Here is a 12,910-nt window from a genome sequence, read left to right on the forward strand (position 1 = left end):
GAAGCTGTTCTTGAGTTGGTTGGTATGTGTTCTTAGAATTTTGTATCGCTTTTCCAACAGAAGAAGGGGGAAGAAAGTATGTCCAGGATGCGTGGTGATTTCCAGAACTTTGTGTTCTCTAATAGTATCTGACATATCCGGACTGCACTTTATCAACTATCAACAAATGGACTGGCAGAACGGGCGGTTCAAACCTTCAAAAATGGCATAAAGAAAACAACTGGTGGCATTTATGGAGACTAAACTAGCAGGATTTTTGTTTGATTACAGGACCACACCTGCACAAGGACACCCAGGTCCCTCTGTACAGCAGCATGCTGCAATTTTTTACCATTTAAATAGTAAAAAAAATGGGATTTGTGCATGCATTCCCAATGCAATTGGAACTACACTAGAAACTGGCTGGAACAGCAAGTAAATCATTAAATCTACTTTTAATCTTATTTGAATCTGATTATCGGGTCAGGGACTAAAGTTTCCACCAGGCACAGAACAGTACCAAGGGCTATGGCCTAGAGGGCCGTGACAAGTGGGTGGGGCCATGTCGGGGTAGAGTCTAGGGCATAATCAGTGGGGCTGGGGCTCTCACTGCCACTCTGCATTGGGATCAATTCGGGCTGGAGGGAGGCTGACAATCGGGGCAGGCTGGGGGTCTGCCTCCTGTGGGAGAGGGGTCTGACCAGGGAGGGGTCCAGCAGGGGGGTGGGGTGGGGAGGTCTACCGGGGTGGTAGTCTGCAGGCGGGGGATCATCACTGCTGGGGAGGGGGACTGGAGATTGGGGTGCTCTGTGACGGGGGAAGGTGGGGGTAGGGGTGGGCCCAGGAATGCTCGCGGGGGCCGTGATTGAGCTGGCCATTAAACTGCAGTTTAATGCATGCACAGAGTTCCGGAACTGTCAGACTCCGGTGTGAATAGGCCCTCCCCCATCCCCTGGGCTTTTCAGGATATTCCCAATTGTGACCTCTGCGTTGCACAGAGTGTGGGAGATTCTAGCGTGAACTCCCACTGAAAAAAGCAATCATGATTTACATTCTGTGAATTCAGCACCTGGAACTTTTTTGGGAGAATTCCCCCCCCCACTGCAAGTATTTAACAGTAAAGCACATGCATTTCTTTTCTCCAAAAGTTTAATTACAGCCTAAATTAAATACAAGCAGTTATTTGTTTTGGTTGCACAGTGCAGTATTATTTAGTAGCGAAGTCTCAAGCAACAAAAAACACTGGTATGTAGTAAAAATTACAATTATCTACCAAAACCGCCCCATTTCTTCACTATAAGATTTGCAAAATAAATAAAAGATACGCTTAGTCAGCAAGTTATTAGTATTTGACTTGCACCCTCTTACCCAGGCCCTGCTCACTGGGGCTCCAGTGCTAGAATGGACACTGGCTGACTCTTAATACCCTGAAGGCAACTAGAGAGCTGGACAGTAAATTGGGCCTTGCCACCCACTTGAGCTATAAGACCTGCCAGTGACACCCACATCCTGAGAATCCTTATAACAAATGGCAATCTTACAGAAGACACTTAAAATTCCAATCTCAAATAGAGATTTGTCCTGTGTTAAAAATCGCTGGAGATTTAATGAGTGGGATGAATATGGTGGAATTGTGACAGTCCCAGTAGTTACTAACTTCTCATCTGCAATGTGGATCAAATATTAATGTGATTCTTTAATGTGGCTCCTTGGGCTTCTGAGAAACTTTGACCAACTAGAATCACAGAACCCTACAGTGCAGAAGGAAGCCATTCAGCCTATCAAGCCTGTACCGACAACAACCCCACCCAAGCCCTATCCCCGTAACACCACATATTTACCCTGCTAATCCCCCTGACACTAAGAGGCAGTTTGGCATGGCCAATCAACCTAACCCGCATATCTTTGGAGGCTGGGAGGAAAGCGGAGCACCCAGAAGAAACCCACGCAGACATGGGAGAATGTGCAAACTCCGCACAGACACTGACCCGAGGCCAGAATTGAACCCAGGTCCTTGGCACGACGTGGCAGCAGTGCTAACCACTGTATCATCGTGCCATATGCTGTTCTAAAGCTGATGCTTTAGAAGAGTCATATGACTCAAGAAGTTAACTCTGTTTCTCTCTCCACAGATGCTTCCAGATCTGCTGAGTTTTTCCAGCAATTCCTGATTTCTTACAGATTTCCAGCTTCCACAGTATTTTACTTTTACGATGCACTGTTCTGTTATCAATTATCTATCAGCCATTTTACTTGATCACAGTGTGAAGATTTAGAACCACGAATCTGATTTCATCGCCCACCCAGTCATATTATGGGGTGAGTTCGGGAGTGGAAGCACGTAAACCATTGCCCCAAGTCTCCTTTACACCTTACAGAAATTGGCTTTAGCTTTCTTACAGGGACCAGATTGACACAAGTAGAACAATGGGAAAAACGTACATTGGTATTACCTTACCAAGACCAAAGGGTTTGTTTAAACATCACCATGGACTGGCTGGAGGGCCTGTTTTTGGCTAGTGAATTCCATAGGATTAGGAGTAGGACATTCAGCCCGTCAAGCCTGTTCTGCCTTGCAGCCAAATTATGGGGGACCCGCACCTTCACTTTATTGATCTGTCTTTGCTTCATATCTCTCAGAGGATGCAGCGGCGATTTACTAGAGTAGCACCTTGGATAAGGACCCCAAGCGTGTGGTGCAGCTGGAGAAGCTGACGTTATTCTCCTTCAAGCTGTTTAAAATTAGGAATGGTTTTGGTGGAGTAGATCAGGAGAAACATTTCTCAGTGGCAGCAGGATTAATAATCAGTGGGGGGTGAAGCGATCTGTCCTGCACAACAAATTGCTACATAACGCACTGCCTCAAAGGACAGTGGAAGCAAATTCAACAATGACTTTCACAGAATGAAGCTGAATATATACATGAATAGAAAAAAATATAGCCGGGCCTGAGGGAAGCAACAGGGGACTGGGACTAACTGAAGACTAATCATCTTTCGAAGAGATAGCATTGGCAGGATGAGCTTAATGGTCTCTTCCAGTGCTGTAAAATTCTATTAATCTTTTACTTTCTGTAAAGTTAACTGAAACCTCACATCTATGACAGTGATGATCTGCGCCGAAGCCTTTTTTTTAATAACTTACGCCCCAATTTTCTCTCATACCCTCCATGTTCCTGCCATGCTGGGGTATGGTTTCACAAGAGCAAGTTGGGGGGTCACATAGATGGCAAGGCTGTTCAACCATGGGCAGCATCGCAGTTTGAGGCCTGGATTCCCAGCTCACCAGAGAGGTGAAGGCACTTCTCCGAGGAATCATGAGATAGTGAGGGAGTTGTGCCCCATTCTTCCACCCGGAGCCCAATGGTGCTGAGGTCTATTATTGAAATCCCACCCGCTGTTCTGGGCTGAAAACAGCTAACTGGTCACAGAGAAGAGTTTGAATCTGGGGCGTCTTTGGCCTGCACTATTCAGCTATGTTCTCAGTAAGTCAGCTTCTTGGGATAAGGCTGAACAGAACTTGAGATGATACCATGTTTTTCATGCTATCCATCCTGGCTTCTGCTGCAGTCTAGTACTAGGCAATGGATTAGTAACCCAGGACTCAAGATATTAATTCATGGGCAAGAATCAGAAAATATCTTTAAAAACCATTGGATTGTTATGAAACTCAACAAGTTCATTCATGTCTTTCAGAGGAGGGACCTACCTGAACTGATTTGACTCCAGCCCCATAATATGTGCTGATTCTGAAATGATCTAGCAAGCTCTTAAGTGAGAAAATGTACAGGAAGGGAACCAGAAATATATTAAAAACATGAAAAAGTAACCAACCAGCCCGTGATAAGCTCATCAAGAAATGCAATTGCATCTGTGACTAAGTTACCAGCAGAATGATGAGTTGTTACATAAACCTAGATTACAGTATTTATAATATGCCATAGTTCCACATGTGTTTCCTATACCATTCAGTAAGATCATACAAAATGCCAAAAAAACTTACAGATTTCAAAATTCTGTCTCCATGCTATTTACAGTAGATACCATGCATCTATGACCTCGACAGGGCTAAGAATATAATGATACAGAATCCATTTGCACTGGGCCAGCAGGATAAAGTGTCAGTAGAGGAGCATTTAGGAAACAGTAATCATTGTATCATAAAGTTTAGGTTAGTTATAGAAAACAACAAGGAACAATCCAGAGTAAGGATAATTGTTGTGTTGGCCAAATTATTCAACTGTTGACCAGGAACCATGGCTGGTGTTCCTCTTCTTAGACCAGGGAGATGGAAAGCTTGGTGCTTTTAATTCCATTCCAGATAAGACTAGCCAGCATCAGAGATTAGAGATTTATTGACTACCTCCTTGCTTGAATGTCTCAGTTACTCAGATGTGACCAGCTAAGTCTTCAGGCAAGCAGGTCTTTGTAGAGTTAGCCATATGGTTTGACAAGGGGAGGGGGGAAAGGAAGAAACGAAAGTTCAAATTATAATTCCATCCTTGGACTGATTGTGATCGCAACCAAATTTGATATCATCGATGTGTCAATGTGACAGAGCTATATAAAAATGAAAAATATATTAATTCTGGCAGCAACAGTCATATTCCTTGAGCTCAACATTTAAGCCACATTCTTCAAACGATCTTCCATTCCTCGATGAATAGAGTGTCTACTGCCCCATCATTGCAGAGCATCCGATGGTCTTTCTGCTGCCGAGATCCGATCTCCAATCTGTGGATACAAGTAATCAACGTTGAATAACTTAAATTAAGAGGTACGATCAATTACTGATTACTTTATCCACTAATATAGAGTTTTATTTGATTTTAGGAAGAAACAGCTGCAAATTTCAGAGTTTGAACTAGTTGAAAGATTTGCCTTTGGCTACACAGCAGATTAGATGCATTTAAGGGTTAAACACGTGGAGGATAAAGGAATAGAAGATTATACGAACAAAGTCAGGAGGTTCATTTGCAGAATAAACACCAGTGCAGAATAGTTGAACTGGTTTGTTTCTATAGTACAAGTTTATTAGATATGTTCCTGGGATGAGAAACTAAGTAAATTTGGATGAACGCAAAATACTGCAGATGCTGGAATCTGAAACAAAAACATAAAATGCTGGAAAATCTCAGCAGGTCTGACAGCATCTATGGAGAGAGAATAGTGCCAACATTTTGAGCTCTGACGAAGTGTCATCTAAACTTGAAACATTGGCTCTACTCTCTCTCCACTGATGCTGTCAGACATGCTGAGATTTTCTAGCATTTTTCGATAATATCTGGAATTTAGAACAATGCAAGGTATTCTGAATGAAGCATACATGATACTGGAGGGACTTGACAAGGAAAGATAGTTTCCCCTGGCTGGAGAATCTAGATCACGGGAGCACAGCCTCAGGATATGGGGGCTGAGATGAAGAGAAATTTTTTCACTCAAAGAATTGTGAATATTTGAAATTCTTTGTACAAGGGGGTTGTTGTTGACTACATTTAAGGCTGAGATCGGCAGAGTTTTCGTCTTTTAGGGAATTAAGGAATATGGAGACTAGGCAGGAAAGTGGAGCTGAAACCAAAGATCCACAATGATCATATTGAATTCTGAAGCAGGCTTCAGGAGCCATATTGTCTACTCATGTTCCTATCTCTATGTAAAACTGGCTGGCATCTACAGCAGCACAAATGATGTTTTCCCTTGGGTTCCCTTGCAAATTATAATGGATGCCCTGGGATTTCCTACATTTGCTGATAATAACTATAGTAACTTACAAAAGTAATAAAAAACACCATCTCTAGATTTGAATCTCCTCACTGGCCTCCCACACTACATAAATTTGAGCAAGCAGAAACATTTTTTCTACTCTATAATACCCTTTCATAATCGTGGAAACCTTTATCAGGCCATCCTCTGTTTTTTTTATTCGCTCATGGGATCTGGGCTTTGCTGATTAGGCCACCATTTATTGCCTATCCCTAATTGCCATCGAGAAGGTGATGGCGAGCTGCCTTCTTGAACCGCCGCAGTCCATGTTGTGTAGGTACGCCCACAATGCTGTTGGGGAGGAAGATCAAGGATTTTGACCCAACAACCTTTATAGCCTTATTGGCCTTTATAGCGAGGGGGATGAGAATATAAAAGTAGGGAGGTCTTGCTGCAACTATACAGGGTACTGGTGAGGCCGCAGCTGGAGTACTGTGTGCAGTTTTGGTCGCCGCACTTGCGGAAGGATATATTGGCCTTGGAGGGAGTGCAGTGGAGATTCACTAGGCTGATACCGGAGATGAGGGGGTTGGCCTATGAAGAGAGACTAAATAGACTGGGTCTGTACTTGTTGGAGTTTAGAAGGATGAGGGGGGATCTTACAGAGACGTATAAGATAATGAAGGGGTTAGATAGGGTAGAGGTAGAGAGATTCTTCCCGCTTAGAAAGGATAGCAGGACTAGAGGGCACAGCCTCAAGATAAGGGGGGGTGCAGTTTAGAACAGAGTTGAGGAGGAACTTCTTCACTCAAAGGGTGGTGAATCTCTGGAATTCCCTGCTCGTTGAAGTGGTGGAGGCTACCTCGCTAAATATATTTAAGTCACAGGTAGATAGGTTTTTGATAGACAAGGGAATTAAGGGTTATGGAGAGAAAGCGGGAAAGTGGAACTGATCCACTTCAGATCAGCCATGATCTTATTGAATGGCGGGGCAGGCTTGAAGGGCTAGATGGCCTACTCCTGCTCCTATTTCTTATGTTCTTATGTTCTAACAACAGTGAAGGAACGGCAGTGTAGATTGATTTGATTTATTGTCACATGTATTGGGATGCAGTGAAAAATATTGTTTCTTACGTGCTATATAGACAAAACATACCATTCATATAGTACATGGGGAGAGAATGAAAGGAAAGGGTGCAGAATATAACATTACAGTCATAGCTAGGGTGTAGAGAAAGATCAATTTACTACAAGGTAGGTCCATTCAAAAGTCTGATGGCAGCAGGGAAGAAGCTGTACTTGAATTGGTTGATAAGTGATCTCAGACTTTTGTATCTTTTTCCCAAAGGAAGAGAGTATGTCTGGGGTGTGTGGGGCCCTTGATTATGTTGGCTGCTTCTCTGAGGCAGGAAGTGTAGATGGAGTCAATAAATGGGAGGCTGGTGTGTGTGATGGACTGGGCTATGTTTACAACTCTTTGTAGTTCCTTGTAGTCTTGATCAAAACAAGAGCCATACCGAGTTGTGATGCATCTGAAAAGGATGCTTTCTATGGTGCATTTGTAAAAATTGGTGAGAGTCATAACAGACATGCTGAATTTCCTTAGCCTCCTGAGAAAGTAAAGGCATTGGTGGGCTTTCTTAACTATAGCATCCATGTGGAGGGACCAGGACACGTTCCAAGTTCCAAGTTAGGATAGTGTTTATGGGAGATAAGAAAATGTTTATTTTGATGAGTGGGGTGCCAGTCAAGCTGGCTGCTTTATGCTGGATGACTTTCAGCTTCTTAAGTATTATTGGAGCCACACTCATCCAGGCAAGCTGGGAGTATTGCATCACACTCAATGTGATGAGTGTGATCCAGGCAATTGTGAATGTCGATGATAGACAAATTTTGAGGAGTTAGAAGATGAATTACATCCCACAGAATTCCCAGCCTCTGATCTGCTCTCGTAGCCACAAAAGTATTCTCATTTCTTGGGAAAAAAGACTGTTCAGTTTTTCCTGATAGTTATACCCTTTTGTATCTGATATCATTCTAGTCAATGTTTGTATGCCTTCTCCAGAGCACATCCTTTTTATAAGTACAGAACAGAACAATGTATAATAACTCTAGTGAGAGTACAAAGTGGGGTGGCATAGTGGCACAGTGGTTAGAACTTCTGATTTACAGCGCTGAGTTCAATTCCTGGTTTGGGTCCCTGTCTGTGTGCAGTCTGCATGTTCTCCCCGTGTACACGTAGGTTTTCTCCAGGTTCTCCGCTTTCCTCCCACAGTCCAAAAGATGTGCTGGTTAGGTGCATTGACATGCTAAATTCTCCCTCAGTGTACCCAAACAGCATCGGAGTGTGGCAACTAGGGGATTTTCACAGTAACTTCATTGCAGTGTTAATGTAAGCCTACTTGTCACACTAATAAATAAAAAAAGATTCTGCTCTAGCCCCATGCTTGATTCCCATCCAGCGCCTCCTGCTGCTAAGAATCGTCATGATAGAGATCGACCTTGGCTAATCCCTCATTATTTAACAGGCTGTTGATGCACATTGGTTACGCTCTCACATTAATAACATCGATTCGGGGGACCAGAAACAAACAGTGGTTACTACCACAGGAAAGAGAGAAGAAAATCAGAGAACGTAGGAATATTTGATGTACTTACACTGCTAATGGTGGTGAATAAACCTGTAATTATTTTCTCCAATTGTAGCATACTGTGGCTCACCTGGTGTAAGAGAAAAAGCAAAGACATTGAATCATCTTCTTTAATAAATGCAAAATACTGTGGATGCTGGAATCTGAAATAAAAACAGAAAATGCTGGAAAAAACTCAGCAGGTCTGACAGCATCTGGAGAGGGACTAGAGCCAATGTTTCAAAGATTACTTTTCTCTACTTTCACTTAAGTACTAAAACAACACAAGGCTATGCTTCCATATCACAGAAATGGTACAGCTTGGAGTATGGTATTAAATTATTAAAGAATGCTATTGAAAAATTGTTACTATAATGTTAGGTGGATTGGCTATACTAAATTGCCCTTAGTTTTAGGGGAACTAGTTGGGGTAAATGCATGGGGTTATGGGGACAGGGCCTGGGTAGGATTGTGGTCAGTGCAGACTTGATGGGCCGAATGTTCTCCTTGTGCGCTGTAGATTTCTACGATTCTCTAAAACTGACAGCACAAGATTCCCAGGAGCCACTCTTGCCGTTGACACTTATATGGTCAAATCATTCTGGCAAGTTATTCTTGGAGATGAAATGCTCTGATTACTAATTGGTTGCCTTGGGGTTCTTGCTGCAATTTCTTCCCTGTTCAAAATCTACAGTTGAATTGACAACTTACACTTCTGTAAAGCCAAAGGACATCCACAGGCTGGCCACACCTGTGTCAACAGCATGAGCAGCATTGGGCATCTCATGCAGTCACTTATGCATCACGTTAACAATTTTTCAACAGCATTCTTTACCATTCAAGTTTTGATATCACACATGGCCACAATTGCAAGATCAAACCCATTACCAAAATAATAAGGTACAAAGATGATGCCTAAACTGAATGTCTAAATGCCTTTTATTGCTCTGCCTTGAATATGATTGATTAATTATATTTAGGGATAGCTACTTACATGCTGTATTGTCAGGGCTTGATAGGGGCATACGTCTGAAGAAAAGAAAGGAAGATTGTAAATTATTTCTCACCAGAAATACAAAATATTCAGCCCAAAATAACTTCTGAGCAAACAAAGATATCAATCCATTGTTACATTATTAATTATTAAGATTTCACCATAACTGAGTTAGGAAATGAAGACTACATCTATGTGTGTGTCGCTCTCAGTTCTTTTACTCACATTTCCACATAAGTTTCTGTTTTCTGCATTTTGGACCAACTTCCCACCATTGCAAGTGGCATGGTGGCACAGTGGTTAGCACTGCTGCCTCACAGCTCCAGGGACCCAGGTTCGATTCCAGCCTCAGGTTACTGTCTGTCTGGAGTTTGAACATGTTCCCCGTGTCTATGTGGGTTTCCTCTGGGTGCTCCGGTTTCCTCCCACAGTCAAAAGATGTGCAGGTTAATTGGATTGGCCATGTTAAATTGCCCCTTAGTGTTCCCGAGTGTGTAGGCTAGGGGGATTAGTGGGGTAAGTATTTGGGGTTATGGGGCTAAGGCATTTGAAGAATGCTTTGCCAGAGAGTTGATGGGCCAAATGGCCTCGTTCTGCACTGTAGGGATTCTATGACTCTAGATCAATTTCCCAACATTACAGATCCTGCACCAATTGAAAATTATTTTGCCAGTTTGAAAACAAGAATTGAGGAGAGAGCGTGAGACATACACTCAATTCAAAAGGAGATTTTGTACTGTGCAGAATACATTCAAGGTTCTCACATTTGACACCCATTTAATTTATATTGTGAGAGTCTGTTATTATGAGGTTTTCGTTCTCCCATCCTGGGACAGAGTGAAGACACCAGTCAGACAGAATAAACAATTCTGAAGTGTGGAAGGATGAGAGAAGAATTGGCGAATGTTGACTGGGGGAGCGCGTTGGAAGGTAGGTCTGCTGAGGAGCAGTGGAGGATCTTTAAGGAGATCTTTCTTGGTGCTCAGCAGAAATTTATTCCGATGGTTAAAAAGGACCGTAGGAGGAGAGGTAATAAGCCGTGGATAACGAAGGTGGTGAAGGAAAGTGTTAAATTAAAAGTGGAGGCGTTTAGAGTAGCTAAGAGTAGTGGGCGAGAAGAGGATTGGGAGAGGTTTAAAAGTCAACAAAGATTGACAAAGAAGTTGATAAAGAAGGGTAGGAGAAACTATGAAGCTGGGCTAGCGCTTAATATAAAAAAGGATAGCAAGAGTTTTTATAAATACATAGAAAGGAAGAGGCTGGCTAGGGTGAACGTTGGACCCTTAGAGGATGAGAGGGGGGACTTAGTGGTAGGGGATGGGGAAATGGCTGAGGCCTTGAATAACTTTTTTGTTTCGGTCTTCACGGAGGAGGACGTGAATAATTTGCCGGGCGTTAGCGATGGAAAGATGGTAGGACAGGAGGGTCTCAATGACATTATTGTTACTAGAGAGGCGGTGCTCGACAGACTGGAGGGACTGATTGTGGACAAGTCCCCAGGACCGGATGGAATGCATCCAAGGGTTCTGAAAGAAATGGTGGAGGTGATAGTGGATGCCTTGGTGGTTATTTTCCAAACGTCGCTGGATTCCGGGGAAGTGCCAGAAGATTGGAAAATGGCTAATGTTATGCCATTGTTTAAGAAGGGTGGCAGGCAAAAGGCAGGGAATTATAGGCCGGTTAGTTTAACATCTGTTGAAGGTAAAATGTTAGAATCCGTCATCAAGGAGGAAATAGCGAGGCATCTTGAGGGGAATTGCTTGATAGAGCAGACGCAGCACGGTTTCGTTAAGGGGAAGTCGTGTCTGACAAATTTATTGGAGTTCTATGAGGATGTGTCTAGGGCGGTGGATAGAGGAGAGCTGGTGGATGTGGTCTTTCTTGATTTTCAGAAGGCGTTTGACAAGGTACCTCACCAAGAGGTTATTGCAGAAGGGGGCATGGAGTTGGGGGTAGGGTGTTAGCGTGGATAGAGGATTGGCTGTCAAATAGGAGGCAGAGAGTGGGGGTCAATGGGTGCTATTCGGATTGGCAGTTGGTGACTAGTGGAGTGCCCCAGGGATCGGTGCTGGGGCCTCAGCTATTTACCATTTATATAGATGATCTGGAGGAGGGAACCGAGTGTATGGTGTCGAAATTTGCTGATGACACCAAGATTGGTGGAACAGCAAATTGCGCGGAGGGTATGGAGAGTCTGCAGAAGGATCTAGATAGGCTGGGCGAATGGGCCAGGAACTGGCAAATGGAATTTAATGTTGGCAAGTGCGAGGTGATCCACTTTGGTAGGAATAATGGTAGGAAGGACTATTACTTATGTGGCGAAAAACTGCAGCAGGTGACGGTGCAGAGGGACCTCGGGGTCCTTGTGCATGAGTCGCAAAAACCCAGCCTGCAGGTGCAGCAGGTGGTCAGGAAGGCTAATGGGATGCTGGCCTTCATAGCGAGGGGGATTGAATATAAAAGTAGGGAGGTCTTGCTGCAGCTGTATAGGGCACTGGTGAGGCCGCAGCTGGAGTACTGTGTGCAGTTTTGGTCGCCGCACTTACGCAAGGATATTTTGGCCTTGGAGGGAGTGCAGAGGAGGTTTACTAGGCTGATGCCAGAGTTGAGAGAATGGCAGGGCAGACTCGAAGGGCTAGATGGCCTACTCCTGCTTCTGTTTCTTATGTTCTTATGAAGCCTGTTTCTTTCCTTGCTATCCATAGCTCTCACCTTGGGGTGACTGGAGCCCGGCTCGGAGGCAACCCTCTCTGCCCAGTGTAGTAATTCTCATATGGAATGGAGGCTGAATGGAATAAAACACAGTTCATTATTAAAATCCAAGAAATAATTTCTTTCCCCACTTGTGCCACTGAAGTGTTTTTTGGCAGCCTTGCTCTCAGACCTGTTTTCAGGTCTCTAATGTCTATCTACACATAATGAGCGAAATCAGAGATTGGGATGAATCTCCAATAATTGTTTCGTCCGTGGAGGATACACTGCTTAGAGCAGGGGCCTGGAGCCTGTAACCACAGCCAAAATAATGGGTTCATCCATGGATATGTCTAGAAGATTCAGGTGGGGAGGGGGTTGCGGGGAGAGGGCTGGTGGGGAGGTAAATTTAGCATTTGATTTCATTACACAAGCTAATCCTGGAGGGTGCTCAATAGTTTTTCCACACATGATAACTGGAATGCAGAGCATCCGTTACGAGTTGTACCTCAGCCTCCTACTAAAGGAGATGAAGGAACGACGCTCTGAAAGCTCGTGATTCCAAATAAATCTGTTTGACTTTAACCTGGTGTTGTGAGACATCTAACTGTGCCCACCCCAGTCCAACGTCAGCATCTCCACCTCCTGCTAAAGGTGACAGCTTTACCTGGTGGAGTGTCGCCAGTCCTTTTCAAGTCTATGAAGAATTCAAGGTCTTTCAGGATGTTGCACTGTTCCAGCACCTTCCGTATTTCTTCATACATCTAAAGATGGAGCAAAACATTGAAGGAGGGTTAAAAGAAAAAAAAACAGACTGGTTCAATTTCCAAGCTGGAAACACACCAGTGTAGCCGTGTCACTTATTGCCACACGTCAGATTCATTCTAACTCCTTTTACTTCCTCCCGCTTTGCA

The 12,910-nt window shown here is 43.7% G+C and overlaps 1 protein-coding gene across 4 annotated transcripts in view; it reads right to left on the reverse strand.

The window, feature by feature from the left end:
* Positions 1 to 1,110: 1,110 nt before the first annotated feature.
* pstpip2 (proline-serine-threonine phosphatase interacting protein 2) overlaps positions 1,111 to 12,910 on the reverse strand; it is a 115,188-nt gene continuing 103,388 nt past the window's right edge. For all 4 annotated transcript variants that reach the window (XM_080203173.1, XM_080203084.1, XM_080203202.1 and 1 more), the window contains exons 11-15: positions 12,664 to 12,760; positions 12,018 to 12,090; positions 9,306 to 9,340; positions 8,340 to 8,402; positions 1,111 to 4,712 (exon numbers count right to left, since the gene is read on the reverse strand). In XM_080203173.1, coding sequence (XP_080059299.1) covers positions 8,344 to 8,402; positions 9,306 to 9,340; positions 12,018 to 12,090; positions 12,664 to 12,760 — 264 coding nt within the window. In that variant the 3' untranslated portion in view covers positions 1,111 to 4,712; positions 8,340 to 8,343. The remainder of the gene's footprint in view (positions 4,713 to 8,339; positions 8,403 to 9,305; positions 9,341 to 12,017; positions 12,091 to 12,663; positions 12,761 to 12,910) is intronic.

This window comes from Carcharhinus amblyrhynchos, chromosome 1 (genome assembly GCF_965287045.1).
Source record: "Carcharhinus amblyrhynchos chromosome 1, sCarAmb.v2.hapA, whole genome shotgun sequence".
In the NCBI taxonomy this organism is placed as follows: domain Eukaryota; kingdom Metazoa; phylum Chordata; class Chondrichthyes; order Carcharhiniformes; family Carcharhinidae; genus Carcharhinus; species Carcharhinus amblyrhynchos.